This window comes from Hippocampus bargibanti, linkage group LG20 (assembly GCF_051943395.1).
Source record: "Hippocampus bargibanti isolate YZ-2025 linkage group LG20, ASM5194339v1, whole genome shotgun sequence".
NCBI classification, from domain to species: Eukaryota; Metazoa; Chordata; class Actinopteri; order Syngnathiformes; family Syngnathidae; genus Hippocampus; species Hippocampus bargibanti.
In genome coordinates, this window is record NC_142753.1 from 11575484 (window position 1) to 11602171 (window position 26688).

The window sequence follows — 26688 nt, forward strand, 5'->3', positions numbered from 1 at the left end:
CGTGTTTTGTTTGCCCACCAACAACACCCCCGCTTCTCCATATTTTTGCCTCGACGCACCTCCTTGGAAATTGTCTTTGTAACTGGAGCGAAATGAGCACGAAAGCGTTCTTCGGGTTAGCCACACGAAGGTTAGCGTGTCGGCTTCCTGCAAACGCCTACAAACCTTCACCCCAAGTGCTCATTTCAAACTTTGGCCCAATTTGTCCAATTTCAAAGCATTTTGAATTCTCAACTAGTGCTTTTTAAAGTAGAGTTCAAAGTTTATTCGTTTCTCTCAACATGTGCTTCCCGTCACTTAAAGGACAACCGACGTCTCCGGACAACTTGTGTCCATAATTTGTAAAATGGCTTCAAATGACTTCTACTGAGCGTATTTGACAAAGATTCCACCGCATATAGCTCTATTTTACCTTTTAAGACTCGCGCTGAATATTCCGCAAATCTTGTTTTTGAGTTGGTGACGAGTCCGTACGTGACGTCACTAAAGGAACGCCCCTGACTGAAAAAAAGACGCAATTTAGCGGTCCTTCCATCACGTCAATGTATTTTGCTGTACTTGTTTGGTCTGGGGACCTCGTGTTGCACCCAAAAGCCGTCAGAAGAGGGCGTCCAAGCTCCATATAAGGAATTTATCAGCCTGTGGAAACGGAGGTGGCCATTTTGTGCCTCTTTTTCGTTGAGACATTTCCCCTCAATGTTGTGTCATAATGGCACGGAATAAATTGTTTAATCGATTGCAAACATGTATGCTTTCCTCTTCAGAACTATTTGAATCATATTCATGACTGGATGATTAACAAGAAAGCATCTTCTCCGAATCTGAAGCCATTGTTTTGATTCTGCGCCAATGCAAGACGTCTTGGTGTGACGTCACGAACTGGGGGCGGGACTTTCTGAAAATGCCCAATTCGCAGCTCCAATAATTTTGCAGATTTTGGACACCTGAAGTTATTTTTATCGGTGTTTTTGCATTTGACTAGAAATATCCTACTGAGTGTTTTGGGTATTTGAGATGCTATCAAACGTTTTTCTGGTGTCTGTTAAGAAAGAAAAAAGTGACGTCGGTTGTCTTTTAATGTCTCCCACATGGACTTCCGTGTGTGTGTGTGTGTGTGTGTGCGCAGAATTCCACGCTAACCATCGAGGAGTTCCACTGCAAGCTCCACGAAGCCACCAACTTCCCCCTGCGGCCTTTCGTCATCCCCTTCCTCAAGGTAACGCCATCGTTGGTCTTCTCTCCTTCACATCCCAAAAGGCCGACTAAGTAGCAGGCGTGTGCGCTAAGAAATAAATACACACCAATGGGACGATTTTAGTCTTCATTCTTTTTTCATCTGAATTGTTTTGAACCATAGGTGGATTTAGTTAGTTAGTTAGTTAGTGATTTGTATGTATGTATTTATGTGTTTGTCTATTTATTTTTTTGTTTAAGTTTTTGTCTGTTTCTTTGCTTATCTATTTGTTTGTTTTATTTATGTATTTATCTTGATTTATTTTGTATTTATGTGTTTGTCTATTCATTTATTTATTTGGTTTTTGTGTAAGTTTTTGTCCATTTCTTTGCTTATTTATTTATTAATGTTTTATTTATTTATATTTATGTGTTTATCTTTATTTATTTTGTATTTATGTGTTTGTTTATTTATTTATTAATGTATTTATTTATTTATGTTTGTTTTTTGTTTAAGTTTTTGTCTATTTCTTTGCTAATTTATTTATTAATATTTTATTTATTTATCTTTATTTTGTATTTATGTGTTTGTTTGTCTTTTTATTTATTTATTTATCTATTTATTAATGTATTTATGTTTGTTTTTTGTTTAAGTTTTTGTCTATTTCTTTGCGTATTTATTTATGTATTAATCGATGAGAAGGTTTCTTCAGCCGTCATCTGTACAAAAGTGAAGGTTTCGGACGTTTTCGCCTCCTAAGGGATATATCACTAGGGATATATAAATGGGGCCGATACGACCAGTCAGACTTTAGTTCGCTGACGAAGCCTCTTGGATAGGAGGCGAAACGTCCGAAACCTTCACTTTTGTACAGATGACGGCTGAAGAAACCTTCTCATCGATGGACCACTCCTGTACGTCTGAGAGCTTACACAGACGTTTATGTATTAATGTTTCGTTTATTTATATTTGTGTTTATCTTGATGTATTTTGTATTTAATTTGAGCGCAAAATCCATCCGCCGTTTGTTGATCATTTTGTTGTCGTCTTTCAGCGGCGGACGGTTTGTGCATCAGTCCAGAAACCCTCTTTCATTTTTATTGTATTTTTTTCCTCCTTCGTCTCCTCCATCGCTACATTTAACCCCCCCCTTCAACGCCATTCTAAATTTAGTCGCTACCCGCTGCGGGACCTTAAATGCCAACGAGCATATGGTGTCGCAGTGTGCGCCTTCCATTTCCAGGCGCACACAAACAATGGCTGTATTTCCTGACGCTAATGCGAGCGCGGCGAGCTGAGCGTTGCCACCGCGTGGAACCCGATGCTGCAAGATTGCTCCACGCTCGCGCCAAACCAAAAACAATGGTGGTGGGGGGGGGGGGGGGGGGGGGGGGGGGGGAGTAGCGGTGAAAGTGAAAGCAGATGATGGTCAAGACATGCCACAGTGATACCTCGGTTTACGAACCCCTTGGTTTACAAACTTTTTCGAACGTTACATTGATGAAAATTTTACCTTGGCATACAAACTTTTCGTACACGGAGCTACCTCAATGAGTGATGTGTCGTTCGCGAATGAGCCAGTTCTCCTAACAAGAAAATGGCAGCCTACTGTTTTTGTCCTCTATTCCCCGCCCCCAGTCTTCGGTTAAAGCCACGTGATTGGTCAACAACGCAGCAGTGAGGGGAGGTGATTTAAACATGAAAGAGACAAGCAGACGACAGTGAGAGTTTCAACTTTGATAGTTCAAAGGCAGAGTGTAGACTGCAAGGTTAAAATATCCCCATCAATCAGGCTCCACAAACAACTCGCACAAGCCAAAAAGCAAGTGTCACGCACAAATGACCCCACGATCAATATTCATTGTTTGAACTCATTTGGCGTATCTATCGCCCCCAACCTTGCAGGCTAACCTGCCGCTTCTGCAACGGGAGCTTCTGCATTGCGCCCGCCTGGCTAAGCAGAACCCGGCGCAGTACCTGGCCCAGCACGAGCAGCTGCTGCTGGACACCAGCACCTCGTCGCCCGTCGACTCGTCCGAGCTACTGCTCGACATCAATGACAACGGAAAACGCCGTACGCCTGACAGGTAAATTAAAACAAGAAAGTAAACTGTACTGTATAATAAAGTGGTTTTATTGACCTTTGTGATGGTCGTTGACGGCTTGATGGAATGGAGTGGCCGCTTTCATCAGCATGAAACACTTGATGAGGAACGTAACCTTCTTCTTTCGCCATCTTGAGGAATGATCCCTTGTAGGTGCTTTCTCTGCTATAATTTTACCTAGTTCCTCATCAATTGTGTTCTGTTTAGCTGGGTTGATAGCTTTTTGCATCAAGTGTACAGACGGCTCGTGCGGGTTATTTGTGGAGCCTGATTGGGATATTTTAACCTTGCAGTCTACACTCTGCCTTTGAACTATCAAAGTTGAAACTCTCTCAGTGTCGTCTGCCTGTCTCTTTAATGTTTAAAGGGGGGGGGGGGGGGGGCTTCCGGTGGTGTGATGGATGGAGAGGTCGTCTGCAAATGATGGAGGAGGGGCCCAAGGGGTCGTGGGAGATGCAAGGAGGAGCATATGGACAAACGTGGATGAGTATTAGAACCCCATAAAAACAGCTCATTAACAAGTTCAATCTGTTCATATTGGGGGGGGGGGGGGGGGTGATTGCACCGTCAACACTCAAGCAAGTGCAAGCGAGCGCCCACCTGGCAACATTCAACCAAAGCCACCTGATCTGATGGGAAAGGGCCTTGTGGGAATATACCCGACGGGGCACAAGGCCTTGTAGGTGTGATTAAAAAAAAAAAAAAGACAAATACATAAATAGATACATACATTGATAAATACATACACAGAGAAAGAAATTCATAACAAATCTGAAATAAATAGATAAAAGAAAGAAACCAAAAAATATTATGAAATATCAAAAAAAAAAAAAATACTTAGGTAAATAGATTAACAGATAACTAGAGCAAAAAGTATACAAAAATAAGTGCCTGCAGAAAAGAAATAAATTAAGAAATAAAGAAACAATAATACATAAACAAATGAATAAATTGATAAATAGGGAAATAAATGACAACCAAATAAGCTAATACATTGATAAAAGAAATACATTTAAAAAAAAATAAATAGGTAAATAAATAGATATAAGGAAGAAATAAGAAAAAATAATACATAGATAAATAAATAGATCAATAAATAGGGAAGTAAATGAAAAAAATAAAGAACTAATACATTGATAAAAGAACTACATATAGAGAAAGAAATTAAGGAATAAGTAAAGAAAAATAAATACATACAAAAAGAAATAAATTGAGAAAGAAATAAGAAAAAAATACATAGATTAAAAGATAAATAAATAAATCGATAAATAGGGAAAGGAATGAAAAATAAATAAACTAATACATTGATAAAAAGAAATAAATGTAAAAAATAAATACATAGGTAAATAGAAAAAAATAGATTGATAAATAGGGAAAGAAATGAAAAAAACAAACTAATACATTGATAAAAGAAATATACAAAATAAATACATGGGTAAATAACTAAATAGAGAAAGAAATTAAGAAATATAAAATAAGAAATAAGTTTTACAAAAAATAAATTAATAAATAAATAAAATAATAATAAATATGTTAAGAAATAAAGAAATATAAAATAAGAAATAAGTATACAAATAAATAAATACTTAAAATAAATACATTAAGAAGTAAGAAATAAATACAAAACGTTTAAATCTGTTTAGAAATAAATAACAAATACATAGATGAATATAGAAAGAAATTAAGAAATAAACAAATACAGATAAAAGAAATACCTTTTTAAAAAAATAAGATATATAAGTAAATAAACAGATAAATTGCTCAATAAATAGCTTGGCAGAGGACCGCAGAATTCAGACGTCTGTCATGAAAGGCTGCGTCTCCTGCCGGCAGTAAAAAGACAATCTTTCTGGGTTTGAGTCTTTGTCCACAGTGTAATTAATGTCTAGATGTTGGTGTTTTGTCCAGGACCAAAGAGAACGGCTTTGAGCGCGACGGCGGCCCCTACGCCTCCGACGTCCACCCGAGCAAGCGGCCGTGTACCGTCAGCCCCGCCCAGCGCTTCAGCCCGTCCAATGGCATCACGTACCCGCCCAACGGGCCGGGCCACTCGGCCCCCCCCCGCCGCCGCCGCCTTCGCACTACCGCTTGGATGACGTGGCCGCCATCGCCCACCACCACTTTCGCGACGGCTACCGACACCCGCCCGCCAATCACAGGGAGATCCGCGAGCGGGCTCGATCCATCGGTGAGAGGCTACATTCCAGAATGGAAGGTCTCCATGACGGAATGGGACATTACCGGTTTTGTCACGGCTTGCATCGCGGGAGTCAAGTTTTCAATGTTGGTTGTCGTCTCTTGGCAGGCGTACACGTGGGAGGCCGCCAGGAGGAAGTGATTGATCACCGGCTGACGGACAGGGAGTGGGCTGAGGAGTGGAAGCACCTTGACCATGTAAGAAAAGTAATAAGCCTTTTTTAATTTTAATGTTTGTCAAAGTCACCTTTTCCGCATGTTTGTATCATGATCGACAAGTTCTTCTGTTTTGGAGAAATGGGTTGAATTGAAAGTACTGTATATGAATGACCACATTTAGTTTTTAGGATTTTCAAAAGATTGACTGTCAAGTAACGTAAAGGACAACCGACGTTGTGTCCATCATTTCCACTGAGTGTATTTTACAAAGATTCCACGGCATAAGCTATATTTTACCTTTTAAGAATCTTGTTTTTGAGTTGATGACACGTCAGGAAGGCCCTTGACTGAGAAAGCGACACACAATGCATTGTGGGTACTTTGTTCGGTCTGAAAACTTCGTGTTGATGGCGAAATTAGAAGGAAAACACATAAATCATGCCATGGTGAATTGTTGTGTGTTGCACCAAGACTACTATTTGATACTAGTTGACACAAATTGCCAGCAGACAAATCAGCCCATTTCCAAGGGAGCAAGGGCGCCATTTTGTGCATTTTCAGGGACGCTACATTGGAGTCCTGACTCCTCAAAATGATACGGAAAAACTTCTTTAATCGATTGCAAACATTTATGTTTTCCTCTTCAGAACTATTTGAATCATATTCATAACTGGATGAGTAACAAGAAGGCATATTGTCCGAATCTGAAGCCATTGTTTTGATTCTCCAGCAAGGCAAGACGTCCTGGCGTGACGTCACGAACAAGTGGGCGGGACCTTCTGATAGTCACAATTTCCGGTTTCATTTTGAAGTCGTTTTTGGACACTTTAACTCATTTTTATTGGTGTTTTGCATTTGAGTAAAAAATATCAGCCTGCGTGTTTTGGCTATTTTAGATGCTCTAAAACGTTTTTCGGATGTCAGTTAGGAAACAAAAAAATGGTGTCGGTTGTCCTTTAAATCAATCCTCACTCGATTTAGAAGGCCTTCAAAGCCAATATTTGAATGTAATGTTTATTTTTCCCACGTTGGACGAAAGCAACTTGTCAATTTGTCATCTCCCGCAGCTGCTGAACTGCATCATGGACATGGTGGAAAAGACGCGGCGCTCGCTCACGGTGCTGCGTCGTTGCCAGGAAGCCGACCGTGAGGAGCTCAACTACTGGATACGACGCTACAGCGACGCCGAGGAGCTGAAGAAGAGCGCCGCCGCCGCTTCCAGTGCTCAGTCTCGGCAGCAGAGCCCGGCAGCGCAGGATAACGCAGTAGCGGGTTGGTTTGCATTCCTTAATAATGCACATTTCCCCTAAATGTGTTGAAATGGGTGTTCCACAAGGCTCACATCTCAGCCCGTTGTCTTGATCGGTTTTGTCACAACTTGTCTTGTCGGATGTGATCGCTAACCGTTGATTGTTGGCTGTCCCATTTCATAATGGGTAGGTGCTAAAAATGTATTTGTATGTGTTTGTGTCTCCCACCTCCCTCCAAGACATTCACAGGGAGCTTCTACATCGGCCCGTTTCCGGATACGTCCCTGAAGAAATCTGGAAAAAAGCCGGTGAGTTCATGCACGTGAGGAACATGGTCGTTTTTTTGACCTAAAAACGCCTTACTATACATGGTCGTTATTTTGGGATTAAAAACGCCTTACTATACATGGTGGTTATTTTCGGATTAAAAACTACTTACTATACATGGTCGTTTTTTATGATAAAAACGCCTTACTATACATGGTCGTTTTTTTCGGCTAAAAACGCCTTACTATACATGGTCATTTTTTTACGGCTAAAAACGGCTTACTATACATGGTCGTTTTTTTCCGCTAAAAACGCCTTATTATACATGGTCGTTTTTTGGCGCGAAAAACGCCTTACTATACATGGTCGTTTTTTGAGCTAAAAACGCCTTACTAAACATGGTCGTTTTTTGAGCTAAAAACGCCTTACTAAACATGGTCGTTTTTTGGCGCTAAAAACGCCTTACTATACATGGTCGTTTTTTTGGCGCTAAAAACGCCTTACTAAACATGGTCGTTTTTTGGCGCGAAAAACGCCTTACTATACATGGTCGTTTTTTGAGCTAAAAACGCCTTACTAAACATGGTCGTTTTTTGGCGCTAAAAACGCCTTACTATACATGGTCGTTTTTTGGCGCTAAAAACGCCTTACTAAACATGGTCGTTTTTTGGCGCTAAAAACGCCTTACTAAACATGGTCGTTTTTTGGCGCTAAAAACGCCTTACTATACATGGTCGTTTTTTGGGATTAAAAACGCCTTACTATACATGGTCGTTTTTTGGGATTAAAAACGCCTTACTAAACATGGTCGTTTTTTGGCGCTAAAAACGCCTTACTATACATGGTCGTTTTTTTGGCTAAAAACGCCTTACTAAACATGGTCGTTTTTTGGCGCGAAAAACGCCTTACTATACATGGTCGTTTTTTGAGCTAAAAACGCCTTACTAAACATGGTCGTTTTTTGGCGCTAAAAACGCCTTACTATACATGGTCGTTTTTTGGCGCTAAAAACGCCTTACTATACATGGTCGTTTTTTTGGCTAAAAACGCCTTACTAAACATGGTCGTTTTTTTGGCCTAAAAATGCCTTACTATACATGGTCGTTTAATTTGGGATTAAAAACGCTTTACTATACATGGTCGTTATTTTGGGATTAAAAACGCCTTACTATACATGGTCGTTTTTTCCGCTAAAAACGCCTTACTATACATGGTCGTTATTTTGGGATTAAAAACGCCTTACTATACATGGTCGTTTTTTTGGGATTAAAAACGCCTTACTATACATGGTCGTTTTTTTATGATAAAAACGCCTTACTATACATGGTCGTTTTTTTATGATAAAAACGCCTTACTATACATGGTCGTTTTTTCGGCTAAAAACGCCTTACTATACATGGTCGTCTTTTCGTGCTAAAAACGCCTTACTATACATGGTCAGTTTTTTGGGATTAAAAACGCCTTACTATACATGGTCGTTTTTTAGGATTAAAAACGCCTTACTATACATGGTCGTTTTTTGGGATTAAAAACGCCTTACTATACATGGTCGTTTTTTGGGCTAAAAACGCCTTACTAAACATGGTCGTTTTTAGGCGTTAAAAACACCTTACTATACATGGTCGTTTTTTGGCGCTAAAAACGCCTTACTATACATGGTCGTTTTTTTTGGCTAAAAACGCCTTACTAAACATGGTCGTTTTTTGGCGCTAAAAACGCCTTACTATACATGGTCGTTTTTTTGGCCTAAAAATGCCTTACTATACATGGTCGTTTAATTTGGGATTAAAAACGCCTTACTATACATGGTCGTTATTTTGGGATTAAAAACGCCTTACTATACATGGTCGTTATTTTGGGATTAAAAACGCCTTACTATACATGGTCGTTTTTTTCCGGCTAAAAACGCCTTACTATACATGGTCGTCTTTTCGTGCTAAAAACGCCTTACTATACATGGTCAGTTTTTTGGGATTAAAAACGCCTTACGATACATGGTCGTTTTTTGGGATTAAAAACGCCTTACTATACATGGTCGTTTTTTAGGATTAAAAACGCCTTACTATACATGGTCGTTTAATTTGGGATTAAAAACGCTTTACTATACATGGTCGTTTTTTTATGATAAAAACGCCTTACTATACATGGTCGTTTTTTCCGGCTAAAAACGCCTTACTATACATGGTCGTCTTTTCGTGCTAAAAACGCCTTACTATACATGGTCAGTTTTTTGGGATTAAAAACGCTTTACGATACATGGTCGTTTTTTGGGATTAAAAACGCCTTACTATACATGGTCGTTTTTTAGGATTAAAAACGCCTTACTATACATGGTCGTTTTTTGGGATTAAAAACGCCTTACTATACATGGTCGTTTTTTGGGCTAAAAACGCCTTACTAAACATGGTCGTTTTTAGGCGCTAAAAACACCTTACTATACATGGTCGTTTTTTTGGCTAAAAACGCCTTACTAAACATGGTCGTTTTTTGGCGCTAAAAACGCCTTACTATACATGGTCGTTTTTTGGCGCTAAAAACGCCTTACTATACATGGTCGTTTTTTTGGCCTAAAAATGCCTTACTATACATGGTCGTTTAATTTGGGATTAAAAACGCTTTACTATCCATGGTCGTTATTTTGGGATTAAAAACGCCTTACTAAACATGGTCGTTTTTTGGCGCTAAAAACGGCTTACTATACATGGTCGTTTTTGGCACTAAAAACGCCTTACTATACATGGTCGTTTTTTTGGCGCTAAAAACGCCTTACTATACATGGTCGTTTTTTGGCGCTAAAAACGGCTTACTATACATGGTCGTTTTTTGGGCTAAAAACGCCTTACTAAACATGGTCGTTTTTTGGCGCTAAAAACGCCTTACTATACATGGTCGTTTTTTGGCGCTAAAAACGGCTTACTATACATGGTCGTTTTTTGGGCTAAAAACGCCTTACTAAACGTGGTCGTTTTTTGGCGCTAAAAACGCCTTACTATACATGGTCGTTTTTTGGCGCTAAAAACGGCTTACTATACATGGTCGTTTTTTGGCGCTAAAAACGCCTTACTATACATGGTCGTTTTTTATGATAAAAACGCCTTACTAAACATGGTCGTTTTTTGGCGCTAAAAACGCCTTACTATACATGGTCGTCTTTTCAGGCTAAAAACGGCTTACGATACATGATCGTTTTTTAGGATTAAAAACGCCTTACTATACATGGTCGTTTTTTGGGATTAAAAACGCCTTACTATACATGGTCGTTTTTTGGGCTAAAAACGCCTTACTAAACATGGTCGTTTTTAGGCGCTAAAAACACCTTACTATACATGGTCGTTTTTTGGCGCTAAAAACACCTTACTATACATGGTCGTTTTTTTGGCTAAAAACGCCTTACTAAACATGGTCGTTTTTTGGCGCTAAAAACGCCTTACTATACATGGTCGTTTTTTTGGCCTAAAAATGCCTTACTATACATGGTCGTTTAATTTGGGATTAAAAACGCTTTACTATACATGGTCGTTATTTTGGGATTAAAAACGCCTTACTATACATGGTCGTTTTTTTGGCCTAAAAACGCCTTACTAAACATGGTCGTTTTTTGGCGCTAAAAACGGCTTACTATACATGGTCGTTTTTTGGCACTAAAAACGCCTTACTGTACATGGTCGTTTTTTTGGCGCTAAAAACGCCTTACTATACATGGTCGTTTTTTGGCGCTAAAAACGGCTTACTATACATGGTCGTTTTTTGGGCTAAAAACGCCTTACTAAACATGGTCGTTTTTTGGCGCTAAAAACGGCTTACTATACATGGTCGTTTTTTGGCGCTAAAAACGGCTTACTATACATGGTCGTTTTTTGGGCTAAAAACGCCTTACTATACATGGTCGTTTTTTGGCGCTAAAAACGGCTTACTATACATGGTCGTTTTTTGGCGCTAAAAACGCCTTACTATACATGGTCGTTTTTTATGATAAAAACGCCTTACTAAACATGGTCGTTTTTTGGCGCTAAAAACGCCTTACTATACATGGTCGTCTTTTCAGGCTAAAAACGCCTTACTATACATGGTCAGTTTTTTGGGATTAAAAACACCTTACGATACATGGTGGTTTTTTTGGGATTAAAAACGCCTTACTATACATGGTCGTTATTTTGGGATTAAAAACGCCTTACTATACATAATGCAAAAATGCCTGGGATTGAACCAGAGACCTTCGAGATGAAAAGCATTTGCTCTACCACTGAGCTAAATGCCTGTTTTACCCAATGAAAAACGCCTTACTATACATGGTCGTTTTTTTCGCCTGAAAACACCTTACTATACATGGTCGTTATTTTGGGATTAAAAATGCCTTACTATACATGGTCGTTTAATTTGGCATTAAAAACGCCTTACTATACATGGTCGTTTAATTTGGGATTAAAAACGCTTTACTATACATGGTCGTTTAATTTGGGATTAAAAACGCCTTACTATACATGGTCGTTTTTTCCGCTAAAAACGCCTTACTATACATGGTCGTTTTTTTATGATAAAAACGCCTTACTATACATGGTCGTTTTTTCGGCTAAAAACGCCTTACTATACATGGTCGTCTTTTCGTGCTAAAAACGCCTTACTATACATGGTCAGTTTTTTGGGATTAAAAACGCGTTACGATACATGGTCGTTTTTTGGGATTAAAAACGCCTTACTATACATGGTCGTTTTTTAGGATTAAAAACGCCTTACTATACATGGTCGTTTTTTGGCGCTAAAAACGCCTTACTATACATGGTGGTTTTTTTATGATAAAAACGCCTTACTATACATGGTCGTTTTTTGGCGCTAAAAACGCCTTACTATACATGGTCGTTTTTTTGGCGCTAAAAGCGCCTTACTATTCATGGTCGTTTTTTGGGCTAAAAACGCCTTACTATACATGGTCGTTTTTTGGGCTAAAAACGCCTTACTAAACATGGTCGTTTTTTTGGCGCTAAAAACGCCTTACTATACATGGTCGTTTTTTATGATTAAAAACGCCTTACTAAACATGGTCGTTTTTTGGGCTAAAAACGCCTTACTAAACATGGTCGTTTTTTGGCGCTAAAAACGCCTTACTATACATGGTCGTTTTTTGGCGCTAAAAACGCCTTACTATACATGGTCGTTTTTTGGCGCTAAGAACGCCTTACTATACATGGTGGTTTTTTTATGATAAAAACGCCTTACTAAACATGGTCGTTTTTTTGGCGCTAAAAGCGCCTTACTATACATGGTCGTTTTTTGGCGCTAAAAACACCTTACTATACATGGTCATTTTTTATGATAAAAACGCCTTACTATACATGGTCGTTTTTTGGCGCTAAAAACGCCTTACTATACATGGTCGTTTTTTGGGCTAAAAACGCCTTACTAAACATGGTCGTTTTTTTGGCGCTAAAAACGCCTTACTATACATGGTCGTTTTTTATGATAAAAACGGCTTACTAAACATGGTCGTTTTTTGGCGCTAAAAACGCCTTACTATACATGGTCGTTTTTTGGCGCTAAAAACGCCTTACTATACATGGTCGTTTTTTGGCGCTAAAAACGCCTTACTATACATGGTCGTTTTTTGGGCTAAAAACGCCTTACTAAACATGGTCGTTTTTTGGCGCTAAAAACGCCTTACTATACATGGTCGTTTTTTATGATAAAAACGCCTTACTAAACATGGTCGTTTTTTGGCGCTAAAAACGCCTTACTATACATGGTCGTTTTTTGGCGCTAAAAACGCCTTACTATACATGGTCGTTTTTTGGCGCTAAAAACGCCTTACTATACATGGTCGTTTTTTATGATAAAAACGCCTTACTAAACATGGTCGTTTTTTGGCGCTAAAAACGCCTTACTATACATGGTCGTTTTTTTGGCTAAAAACGCCTTACTAAACATGGTCGTTTTTTTTGGCGCTAAAAGCGCCTTACTATACATGGTCGTTTTTTGGGCTAAAAACGCCTTACTATACATGGTCGTTTTTTGGGCTAAAAACGCCTTACTAAACATGGTCGTTTTTTGGCGCTAAAAACGCCTTACTATACATGGTCGTTTTTTATGATTAAAAACGCCTTACTAAACATGGTCGTTTTTTGGGCTAAAAACGCCTTACTAAACATGGTCGTTTTTTGGCGCTAAAAACGCCTTACTATACATGGTCGTTTTTTGGCGCTAAAAACGCCTTACTATACATGGTCGTTTTTTGGCGCTAAGAACGCCTTACTATACATGGTGGTTTTTTTATGATAAAAACGCCTTACTAAACATGGTCGTTTTTTTGGCGCTAAAAGCGCCTTACTATACATGGTCGTTTTTTGGCGCTAAAAACACCTTACTATACATGGTCATTTTTTATGATAAAAACGCCTTACTATACATGGTCGTTTTTTGGCGCTAAAAACGCCTTACTATACATGGTCGTTTTTTGGCGCTAAAAACGCCTTACTAAACATGGTCGTTTTTTGGCGCTAAAAACGCCTTACTATACATGGTCGTTTTTTATGATAAAAACGCCTTACTAAACATGGTCGTTTTTTGGCGCTAAAAACGCCTTACTATACATGGTCGTTTTTTGGCGCTAAAAACGCCTTACTATACATGGTCGTTTTTTATGATAAAAACGCCTTACTAAACATGGTCGTTTTTTGGCGCTAAAAATGTCTTACAATACATGGTCGTTTTTTGGCGCTAAAAACGCCTTACTATACATCGTCGTTTTTTGGCGCTAAAAACACCTTACTATACATGGTCATTTTTTATGATAAAAACGCCTTACTATACATGGTCGTTTTTTGGCGCTAAAAACGCCTTACTATACATGGTCGTTTTTTTTTTGTGATAAAAACGCCTTACTAAACATGGTCGTTTTTTTTGCCGCTAAAAACGCCTTACTATACATGGTGGTTTTTTGGCGCTAAAAACGCCTTACTATACATGGTCGTTTTTTATGATAAAAACGCCTTACTAAACATGGTCGTTTTTTGGCGCTAAAAACGTCTTACTATACATGGTCGTTTTTTGCCGCTAAAAACGCCTTACTATACATGGTCGTTTTTTGGCGCTAAGAACGCCTTACTATACATGGTCGTGTTTTTATGATAAAAACGCTTTACTATACATGGTCGTTTAATTTGGGATTAAAAACGCCTTACTATACATGGTCGTTTAATTTGGGATTAAAAATGCCTTACTAAACATGGTCGTTTAATTTGGGATTAAAAATGCCTTACTATACATGGTCGTGTTTTTATGATAAAAACGCCTTACTAAACATGGTCGTTTAATTTGGGATTAAAAACGCTTTACTATACATGGTCGTTTTTTTTGGGATTAAAAACGCCTTACTATACATGGTCGTTTTTCGGGCTAAAAACGCCTTACTATACATGGTCGTTTTTTTTATGATAAAAACGCCTTACTAAACATGGTCGTTTTTCGGGCTAAAAACGCCTTACTATACATGTTCGTTATTTTGGGATTATAAACGCCTTACTATACATGGTCGTTATTTTGGGATTAAAAACGCCTTACTATACATAATGCAAAAATGCCTGGGATTGAACCAGAGACCTTCGAGATGAAAAGCATTTGCTCTACCACTGAGCTAAATGCCCGTTTTACCCAATCAAAAACGCCTTACTATACATGGTCGTTTTTTTTCGCCTGAAAACACCTTACTATACATGGTCGTTATTTTGGGATTAAAAACACTTTACTATACATGGTCGTTTAATTTGGGATTAAAAACGCCTTACTATACATGGTCGGTTTTTTTGGGATTAAAAACGCTTTACTATACATGGTCGTTTTTTGGGGATTAAAATGCCTTACTATACATGGTGGTTTTTTGGGATTAAAAACGCCTTACTATACATGGACGTTTTTTGGGCTAAAAACGCCTTACTATACATAGTCGTTATTTTGGGATTAAAAACGCCTTACTATACATGGTCGTTTTTTGTGATAAAAACGCCTTACTAAACATGGTCGTTTTTTGGCGCTAAAAACGGCTTACTATACATGGTCGTTTTCTGGCGCTAAAAACGCCTTACTATACATGGTCGTTTTTTGGCGCTAAAAACGGCTTACTATACATGGTCGTTTTTTTGGCTAAAAACGCCTTACTAAACATGGTCGTTTTTTTGGCGCTAAAAGCGCCTTACTATACCTGGTCGTTTTTTGGGCTAAAAACGCCTTACTATACATGGTCGTTTTTTGGGCTAAAAACGCCTTACTAAACATGGTCGTTTTTTGGCGCTAAAAACGCCTTACTATACATGGTCGTTTTTTATGATTAAAAACGCCTTACTAAACATGGTCGTTTTTTGGGCTAAAAACGCCTTACTAAACATGGTCGTTTTTTGGCGCTAAAAACGCCTTACTATACATGGTCGTTTTTTGGCGCTAAAAACGCCTTACTATACATGGTCGTTTTTTGGCGCTAAGAAGGCCTTACTATACATGGTGGTTTTTTTATGATAAAAACGCCTTACTAAACATGGTCGTTTTTTTGGCGCTAAAAGCGCCTTACTATACATGGTCGTTTTTTGGCGCTAAAAACACCTTACTATACATGGTCATTTTTTATGATAAAAACGCCTTACTATACATGGTCGTTTTTTGGCGCTAAAAACGCCTTACTATACATGGTCGTTTTTTGGCGCTAAAAACGCCTTACTAAACATGGTCGTTTTTTGGCGCTAAAAACGCCTTACTATACATGGTCGTTTTTTATGATAAAAACGCCTTACTAAACATGGTCGTTTTTTGGCGCTAAAAACGCCTTACTATACATGGTCGTTTTTTGGCGCTAAAAACGCCTTACTATACATGGTCGTTTTTTATGATAAAAACGCCTTACTAAACATGGTCGTTTTTTGGCGCTAAAAATGTCTTACAATACATGGTCGTTTTTTGGCGCTAAAAACGCCTTACTATACATCGTCGTTTTTTGGCGCTAAAAACACCTTACTATACATGGTCATTTTTTATGATAAAAACGCCTTACTATACATGGTCGTTTTTTGGCGCTAAAAACGCCTTACTATACATGGTCGTTTTTTTTTTGTGATAAAAACGCCTTACTAAACATGGTCGTTTTTTTGCCGCTAAAAACGCCTTACTATACATGGTGGTTTTTTGGCGCTAAAAACGCCTTACTATACATGGTCGTTTTTTATGATAAAAACGCCTTACTAAACATGGTCGTTTTTTGGCGCTAAAAACGTCTTACTATACATGGTCGTTTTTTGCCGCTAAAAACGCCTTACTATACATGGTCGTTTTTTGGCGCTAAGAACGCCTTACTATACATGGTCGTGTTTTTATGATAAAAACGCTTTACTATACATGGTCGTTTAATTTGGGATTAAAAATGCCTTACTAAACATGGTCGTTTAATTTGGGATTAAAAACGCTTTACTATACATGGTCGTTTAATTTGGGATTAAAAATGCCTTACTAAACATGGTCGTTTAATTTGGGATTAAAAACGCTTTACTATACATGGTCGTTTTTTTTGGGATTAAAAACGCCTTACTATACATGGTCGTTTTTCGGGCTAAAAACGCCTTACTATACATGGTCGTTTTTTTTATGATAAAAACGCCTTACTAAACATGGTCGTTTTTCGGGCTAAAAACGCCTTACTATACATGTTCGTTATTTTGGGATTATAAACGCCTTACTATACATGGTCGTTATTTTGGGATTAAAAACGCCTTACTATACATAATGCAAAAATGCCTGGGATTGAACCAGAGACCTTCGAGATGAAAAGCATTTGCTCTACCACTGAGCTAAATGCCCGTTTTACCCAATCAAAAACGCCTTACTATACATGGTCGTTTTTTTCGCCTGAAAACACCTTACTATACATGGTCGTTATTTTGGGATTAAAAACACTTTACTATACATGGTCGTTTAATTTGGGATTAAAAACGCCTTACTATACATGGTCGGTTTTTTTGGGATTAAAAACGCTTTACTATACATGGTCGTTTTTTTGGGATTAAAATGCCTTACTATACATGGTGGTTTTTTGGGATTAAAAACGCCTTACTATACATGGACGTTTTTTGGGCTAAAAACGCCTTACTATACATAGTCGTTATTTTGGGATTAAAAACGCCTTACTATACATGGTCGTTTTTTGTGATAAAAACGCCTTACTAAACATGGTCGTTTTTTGGCGCTAAAAACGGCTTACTATACATGGTCGTTTTCTGGCGCTAAAAACGCCTTACTATACATGGTCGTTTTTTGGCGCTAAAAACGGCTTACTATACATGGTCGTTTTTTGGGCTAAAAACGCCTTGCTAAACATGGTGTTTTTTTGGCGCTAAAAACGCCTTACTATACATGGTCGTTTTTTGGCGCTAAAAACGGCTTACTATACATGGTCGTTTTTTGGGCTAAAAACGCCTTACTAAACATGGTCGTTTTTTGGCGCTAAAAACGCCTTACTAAACATGGTCGTTTTTTGGCCTAAAAACGCCTTACTATACATGGTCGTTTTTTGGCGCTAAAAACGCTTTACTATACATGGTCGTTTTTTGGCGCTAAAAACGCCTTACTATACATGGTCGTTTTTTATGATAAAAACGCCTTACTAAACATGGTCGTTTTTTTTGGGATTAAAAACGCCTTACTATACATGGTCGTTATTTTGGGATTAAAAACGCCTTACTATACATGGTCGTTTTTTGACATTAAAAACGCCTTACTATACATGGTCGTTTTTTTGGCCTAAAAACGCCTTACTATACATGGTCGTTTAATTTGGGATTAAAAATGCCTTACTATACATGGTCGTTTAATTTGGGATTAAAAATGCCTTACTATACATGGTCGTGTTTTTATGATAAAAACGCCTTACTAAACATGGTCGTTTAATTTGGGATTAAAAACGCTTTACTATACATGGTCGTTTTTTTTGGGATTAAAAATGCCTTACTATACATGGTCGTTTTTCGGGCTAAAAACGCCTTACTATACATGGTCGTTATTTTGGGATTAAAAACGCCTTACTATACATGGTCGTTATTTTGGGATTAAAAACGCCTTACTATACATGGTCGTTTAATTTGGGATTAAAAACGCCTTACTATACATGGTGGTTTTTTTCAGCTAAAAACGCCTTACTATACATGGTCGTTTTTTCGGGCTAAAAACACCTTCCTAGACATGGTCGTTTTTGGGCTAAAAACGCCTTACTATACATGGTCGTTATTTTGGGATTAAAAACGCCTTACTATACATGGTCGTTTTTTTCGGCTAAAAACGCCTTACTATACATGGTTGTTTTTTTGGGCTAAAAACGCCTTACTATGCTAAAAATACCTTATTATACATGGTCGTTTTTTTTGGCTAAAAACGCCTTACTATACATGGTTGTTTTTTTGGGCTAAAAACGCCTTACTATGCTAAAAATACCTTACTATACATGGTCGTTTTTTTTGGCTAAAAACGCCTTACTATACATGGTCGTTTTTTTGGCTAAAAACGCCTTACTATACATGGTCGTTTTTTTCGGGTTAAAAACGCCTTACTATACATGGTCGTTTTTTCGGGTTAAAAACGCCTTACTATACATGGTGGTTATTTTCGGATTAAAAACGCCTTACTATACATGGTCGTTTTTTTATGATAAAAACGCCTTACTATACATTGTCGTTTTTTTCGGCTAAAAACGCCTTACTATACATGGTCGTTTTTTTTTTTTATTAAAAACGCCTTACTATACATGGTCATTTAATATGTAATAAATCATGTTGATATATTGCAACAAAAATGGTTTCCCTGTTTCCACTCACTTGAACAATATAGTTGCTGGAAAAAAAACCTTCTTGTATAAACGCATTTTATATTTTTGCAAGATCTTTTCATTTTTGCCCCCATGTTTTTTTTCTTGTAAAGAATAGGACTGTTCTGTCAAAGTATTCTCTGCACTTGTAAAAGTATTTTTCATTTCGCCTGTCACGTTAAAAAGACAAAAGAAAACGCTTTGCCTGAGTTCTATGCATTTAAATTGAATTCAGTGTCGCTTCAGTCGGCGGCCTTTCGGCACGTAATTACAATTCTGTGCACGACACACTCGGGGGGGGGGGGGGGGCGTCCTCCATTTTGACGAGCACTCGTTTGACATGGACAACAAATGAGCAATTGGAAAAAAACAAGTGGAAGGCTATTAAGTTAAGCGACAGGCACATTTATGCCCAAAAAAAAACAGCGTCTGCATTTTTGTTTTTGTACGTCGGGATAAACGCCGCCGTGCTTTTAGTTTTACCCTGGGGGGAAGATTGCAGAAAATACTTTTTTGCTTATTTTGTTTTAACACAAACGCTAGCAAGGAGGAGACAATGCATCTGCTGGCAAAATGTTTTACAGTTGGTGATAAATATTCAAGCGCATTCCCCTGCTCGTCGGGCGTCCTCGGGGACGACGGCACAATCGAAATGCATCATTTAAATAGAAATTGCCTGATTTGCATACGCAATTAGTCCAGTTAGAGGCGAGCGGCAAAAGGCGTCGCAATGAGGACAAAATCTCATTTGGTTGAAGCAAACGCAAATACTTTTGGCACGTCTCCACAAATAAAGAAAAATAATTATTATTTTTTTTTCTGGAATTGAAAAGTGTGACGTGGAGCGGCATTCATGAATGTTTTTTTTTTTTTTTTTTTTCAGATTCTCAGATAACTCCAGACCCATATAACTTAGGAATTAACTCTTTTTCTGATGAAAGTAGAGAGTCTACATTTTTTTTACGGTGCATTGAATGTTTACGTAGTCCTCAAACTCAATATTCTGTGGCTCCTGCAATTTGAGTGAAAATGACAAAAACCCCGGCACTGAACTGGACACATTTTTTGCTCATCTATATGCTATCTATTAGCTATCTAGCTAGCTACCTATGCGTTATCTATTAGCCAGCTAGCTAACTTTCTATTTATTTGAGTTACTTAGGGGCTGCGTGAATGCTGGCGCATGTGGCTGCCGCTGCTCACCCACAGAAAAACTTATTCTGTGACTATAAAGTGACCTTGAGAGTTTTGAAAGGCGCTTATAAATGAAATGGATTATTATTTATATGATTATATTTGCACATTGTCTGGCAGTGAAGGAGTTAATAGGAAGATAAAATCGGATGCTTAATAGCAACATGAAAATAATTGCCGATGCGTTTTTCATTCTTGTTTGACAAACTTTTTTTTTTTTACGAGAACAACTAAACGACCATGGAATACTTTAATAATTATTATAATAATAAAAATACATGTTTGGGGGGACTAACCTGGCGTATCGTCTTTCCAGAAGAGGCGGTGAACGAGGTGAAGCGTCAAGCCGTGTCGGAACTGCAAAAAGCCGTGTCGGAGGCCGAGCGCAAAGCCCACGAAATGATCGGCAGCGAGCGCGCCAAGATGGAACGAACGGTCGCCGAGGTCAAGCGACAGGCGGCCGAGGATGCTCTCTCCATCATCAACCAGCAGGAGGACTCGAGCGAGGTCAGAACCCGCGGCGCCACACCTTCAATAAGATTCCTGAAGGTGCCACAAAAAAACAAATCAAAACAAGCACAAGAAATTCTGCTTAGCTTCATGCTAATTTACGTCTGTGTAAGCTCTCGGTCGTACACGAGCGGTCCATCGATGAAAAGGTTTCTTCAGCCGTCATCTGTACTTCGTTGAAGGTGTCGGACGTTTCGCTTCTTATCCAAGAAGCTTCGTCAGCAAACTAAAGTTTGATGATGCAATTTTCGTTTGGGTGTTTGTCGCAGAGCTGCTGGAACTGCGGCCGCAAAGCCAGCGAGACGTGCAGCGGCTGCAACACGGCTCGCTACTGCGGATCCTTCTGCCAGCACAAAGACTGGGAGAAGCACCACCACGTGTGCGGACAGACGCTTCAAGCCCAGGCGTCCGCCGTGCCGCCGCCGCCGCCGCCCCCGCAGCAGCCGGGGGCCATCGCCGATGTGGCCCCCGCCCCAGAGACCCCCGCCCCGGTCAGCTCGGCGGCCTGCACGCCCAGCAGCTGCGTTGGCAGTCCGGTTCCGACCCCGCCCGCCGCCCCTCGCTCGTCCACGCCCGGCACCCCGTCATCGTCCTCCGCCCCGGATGGCCACTAGGGGGACCCACCCTGTGCTCAGCTTACTATGAATTGTGCGTGATGTGGGTCATATTGACCCCCCCCGCCCCCAATCGCCCTCCAACCCTCATTGACTTTAAGAGCAAGGATATTCTTTGTTGCCGATGAATGGAAATAGACACTCGCTTGTAGCGTTCTTGTCGTGGTCGTCGCGGTCGTTCTTGTTCTTGCAATTGTTGTCGTGTTTTTTTTTTCTTCTTCTTCTTGTAAATAAGAGCGAGCAGAGAAAGCAGTGTTGTACTGCCCCCCCCCCCCCCCAACCCTGCCGCTCAAAGCTTGAGCTGACTCAACCGTGGATGCAAGGCACTTTTCACCCCCCCCTCCATGCACTTCATGATATAAACCCAATTCCAATGCAATTTTTGTTTAATACTTTGAGGTCAATACACTACATAGCGACAATATTAATGTTGTATTCTTTTTGAAAATAATGACTTGGAATTTTATGGCACGTGCCAAAACTGATTGTTCAAAAAGCATGTTTTTTTTTCTCTTTTTGTCCCATCATCATGGGATGGCATTGTCACAAAATCTCACAAACGTGAGTCTCATGCGACAGACCATAATCATTGTGCCGTAACAGAATGTCGGAGAACATCAGTGATTTTTTTGTAGTACTTGTGGGAGCTTAGGTGGCAAAATGTTTTCCCATTCTAATTGATTTACCTCAGAGGAGAACTGCTGTTGTGTTGTTGCTGGAATTGATTAAAATTGCAGGGACTTTGAATGATTCCAAAAAATATCTATCTTTCTAAGGGAAACATTTGTGTCAGCTTAGTCGTACAGGAGCGGTCCATCGATGAAAAGGTTTCTTCAGCCGTCATCTGTATTTCTTTGAAGGTGTCGGATGTTTCGCTTCTTATCTGAAAAGCTTCGTCAGCAAACTAAAGTCTTACTGGTAGTTTCGGCCCTATATGTCTGGACAGTAGGGATATATATATAGGGCCGAAACTACCGGTAAGACTTCAGTTTGCTTACGAAGCTTCTTGGATGGGAAGCGAAACGTCTGACACCTTCAAATTTGTACAGATGACGGCTGAAGAAACCTTTTCATCGATGGACCGCTCCTGTACGACTGAGAGCTTACACAGACGTCTGCATAGACAACTAAGCATGACTAAATGTTTTGGCAGACAGTTATTTTGCAGAAGTAACAAACAACTTTTACAAAATGGCGTCTGCTAATGGCTTTACAAGGCAACAGGTAAAATGCACATAGCCAAAGATTCAACACCAAGGACCAAACTATGATTTTCACTCCCCCTAAAAATGGTCAAATTGCCTCATATTTGATTTCATGAGTGACCTTCAACTGAACATTTTTCAGCAATAATTCTGAATATTGTGGCAGCTTTTTGTAGACTATTTTCCTCATTCCTCACTTATATTAGTTATCTATTAGCCAGCTAGCTAACTTTCTATCTATTTGAGTTACTTCTGGGTTGAGTGAATGCTGGCGCATGTGGCTGCCGCTGCTCACCCACAGAAAAACTTATTCTGACTGGTAAGTGACCTTGAGAGTTTTGAAATCAGAATCAGAATCAGAATCAGAATACCTTTATTCGTCCCGCAATGGGGAAATTTGCAAGGCGCTTATAAAGCAAATGTTATTATTATTATTATTATTATTATTATTATTATTATTTAGCTTTTAATTAAGCTTGAAGTTATATTTGTGTTTTTTTTTCTAGCCTATATGGAATATGAAGGCAACACTGGTTTTCATTCAAATTCATGTTAGGGATTTTTTTGTGAGGGAGGGCAATATTATGAGGACAAAAAATAAAGTTGCGTTCAGTAAAGGCAAACCCCTTAAAAATACAACAAGGTAAAAGACAGAAGAAAAAGCCTATTTTTGATTACCTTTTTCCAACATTTCCATAAGTCTTTTCCCAAAATAAAATGACTTGACGCTTGCTTAAAGGACAACCGACATCTCCGAACAAGTTGTGTCCATAATTTGACTAAAAAGACTAAAATGATGACAAGTTGACTTTTTACAAGATGAAAAAAAGCCCACTACAACAATCCATGTAACAAGACTAAACGGCATGAGAAAAAATAGTAACGTGATTAGGGACAGTGGGGGTGTAATTTTCCAAGAAATGTTTTTTTTCTTCAAAAGATAGACATACTCTTATTGTTTTGACATCATTTTGCGTAAATTTTGACGGAGCTTTGCCGCCAGTCAACATACAGACACACACAAAAACGTGACCTCACCCATTTCTGCATCTCTGAAGGCCGAAGTGTCCAAAATGGTGTGTTGACGCCTGCAAAGCTGTGAAAAAAAAAAAAAAAGAGCTCAGCTGTGGATAACATGTTTGTTTTTTGTTTTGCCACAAAAGCGGGTTTCAAAAAAAAAACTGTGATTTTGCCGCTGCAATTTTCACACTACCTCTTTTTCTGCTAGCTGTAGTCTCATTGTCCTCGGAATGAACAAAAACCAAATGGACACAAAAGGGAATAGCATAAAAAAAATAAAACTAAAAACAAAATGAGGACAACTCAAACCCAAAGTTGATACATACAGCTGCGTAAAAACCATATCACCGCTCGCTAACAAAGCAGACCTCATACAGTACAGTGGTGCCTCTACTTATGAACGAACGTCTCTTCAAAGAAAGTTTCAAATTACGAAACGCCTCAATGAGAAAATATTGCCGTTACTTAGGAAAGATATGAAAAGTAAAAAAAATTATAATAATACAGACAGGGTTGCAACTCGGAGTTCCATGTTTTCCTGAACGCAACATCCTGATAGTTGCTCGATCATTGGCTATTAACTAGCATCTTTGTAGCATCGTCTCTAGCATCCTCATCATTCGTCAACTCGGTCCAAAAAAAATTATTTCTTCAAACCCCTCCCCCCTCAAAAAATAGTAAAAGGCATTTTTGCTAATGGGAATGTTTTTTTTTTTTTACTTAATTTCTTAAGAAATTTATAATGAGGGATGGGGCGGGGCAAAAAGTGGTTGTGCAATACTTTGTGCTTTCGCAGTCTGTGAGAACTGTCCTTATGTTGTGGCTGTGATTTTTGTTTGTTCTGATGACGGCTGCGTTGGGGGCGGGGCTTTCAACTCAATGTTCTTTACGTCTGTGAAATTACATTATGATGCTATTGATGTTCTCTTTAATGATGTAATAAAATATCTGACTTGACGACAGCGCTATTGTTGTTTGTAGCAGCATGCAGATTTTTGAAACCACTGCTACAATGTGTCCTTTTTTCAGTCAGGGGTGTTCCTTCAGTGACGTAACGTGAGGACTAGTCACCAACTCAAAAACAAGACTTCCGGACTATTCAGCGCAAGTCTTAAAACGTAAAATATAGCTATATGCGGTAGAAGTCATTTGAAGCCATTTTACAAATTATGGACACCCGGAGACGTCGGTTGTCCTTTAATGCTACCCACCGACAACACCCCCCATAAAAATGTAAAAAGGTATTCACGCCACGCTGGGTGTGCTTTTTTCACTAAGGGCGACATTCCTCCCTCCATCCCCCAAATGGTAATTATATCAGAGGCGCAGTGAGACTCATTACCATATCCTCGGCACGTCGGGAATTTACAAGCGCTTTTGTTTCCCCGTTCCGTATGGCGCTTCCTTTGAGGATGCCGCCGCTCCCGCCCCCCTCATTTACATAGATGTCAATCAAAGATGGCCAGGGTGATGGAGTGGCCATCTTACGTGTGTCATCTTGGTCAGGTGGAACATCTGGTGACCCCGGGACAATAGATTAGGTACACATCCACTGACAAGTGACGGTTATCTCAGGGGGGCTAAGACTTTCTCTCGTTAACTTATATCGCACAAGATGGTGGGATGCTGATTTTGAGTTGGCGGGTTTATTTCGAAGTCTGCAAGGAGGCCATTATTTTTTTTAAAGGTTTGTGGTGGACTTTTTGTGCGTGGTTTATCACGGTCATCTTAATTTCGATTGTGCCACGTTAGCATGACTAACTTGCATTACTAGCAGTGACAATCGTAGACACCGAATGCTGACGGGAACAAAGTGCGGTGGGCCTGGCAAAAGGCCAGGGAGAACTCCAAGTTGGAGACATTGAAATAAAATGTCACAATCATGTCCTGTAGGTCGCCGCTTCAATTATTCATCAATTAAGGCCTATGTCTTTTTTTTTGAGTCTCTAGCTCTCCACTGTGAGCTGATTTCTCATGCAGTGTGCACGGGATGTATGGCTCCCCTGCTGTTAACCAGTCCAAAGTCATTAGTTTCTGCCTTTGCAATTAATGGCCATACATTATGCATGAAGCCTCCGCTCGTTGGACGCGCGCGCCGTGGAAAGGAAATGAATTTTGCCGCAAATTAACTTCTCTCACTGACTCACTCACTCTGACATTTTAGAGAGAGTGTCCCCGTGGTTTAATAGAATCTCAGCTACAGGAAACGATGCTCTCGGATGTTTGTCTCTGTCATCATCTACTGGACCGACGCACCAAGGCTCCATAAACCACATATTTATTAGGCACACTTAGCTTCAAGAGTTGGCATTTAACCACCCCATTGGCTTCAAATACAACCAAAAATTGCATGTCCACTATTTGGTAAAAATATACCATTAAAAACAAATCTAAACATGTGTTTACTTACCTTGACTACCACTCAGTTTGTGTGACCCTTAATGTGGACATCAAGTACGTCACTTCAGTTCATTTGTGGAATTCACAAAAGTAATTCTTGCGGAGGCAGAGATGAAGACGGAACTTTCTAAATGTATGCACGGTCTGGAAAAATAAATCATATTCAAGCAGGTATGAGAGCACACGGTTATTGGCATAAATGTCACAAACACAAGCTGAAATTTAATACTGTACAAACTTACTTGCTCTCTCACTTGGTCTGAGGTCCACCTGCTGGCTTTGGATTGATTGAAAAGTGTGCTGTTCATTTAGTTTAGCAAAAAATAAACAAAAATAAAACAAACAGAAATTACATTGGTCTTTTTTGGAGAGATAGATAGAATGATAGATAGAACGATATGCAAATAAACAAGCGGCAGTTTCTAAGGAAAAAAAACGTGACGAGAAATATGCTATTCTGGCTAAGTGAGGTAATTTTGCGTCTAATCAAATCAATTATCAGTAAAAGAAAAAGTGCAACATCGTCACTCTTTGTAAATATAAACAAAAGTAAATATTTTTACATCGGTAGAATGGATTTAGTGAAAAAGTTAGAGGTGCCGCCATTTTGCTGCACTCGATGAAATAGTTCTTACACACCGGTCTTCGATTGGCCGGGAGACCTGACGTCACTTCTGTCAAAACAAGATTAATTTCCGTCACGTCAGTCAAGATAAGATTAATTTGTCTTTTTTGAATTGCACATAAACAAAACGTTAAAAAAATAATTA

At 39.2% G+C, this 26688-nt stretch overlaps 1 protein-coding gene and 1 long non-coding RNA gene across 2 annotated transcripts in view; one reads left to right on the forward strand and one right to left on the reverse strand.

The window, feature by feature from the left end:
* Positions 1–22175, forward strand: part of runx1t1 (RUNX1 partner transcriptional co-repressor 1) — a 42518-nt gene extending 20343 nt beyond the window's left edge. The window contains 9 exon segments of the mRNA XM_089023834.1: positions 1127–1216; positions 3080–3261; positions 5188–5327; positions 5330–5467; positions 5585–5682; positions 6702–6906; positions 7124–7192; positions 20486–20676; positions 20949–22175. Coding sequence (XP_088879960.1) covers positions 1127–1216; positions 3080–3261; positions 5188–5327; positions 5330–5467; positions 5585–5682; positions 6702–6906; positions 7124–7192; positions 20486–20676; positions 20949–21293 — 1458 coding nt within the window. The 3' untranslated portion in view covers positions 21294–22175.
* On the reverse strand, positions 1172–26537 carry LOC148883210 (uncharacterized). The gene is made up of 7 exons (XR_016118672.1): positions 26161–26537; positions 25929–26062; positions 23537–23594; positions 20466–20712; positions 7113–7178; positions 5521–5664; positions 1172–1282 (listed from the first exon to the last, which is right to left on the reverse strand). It is a non-coding gene; the product is annotated as an uncharacterized LOC148883210 (long non-coding RNA).
* Between the last annotated feature and the right edge of the window lie 151 nt (positions 26538–26688).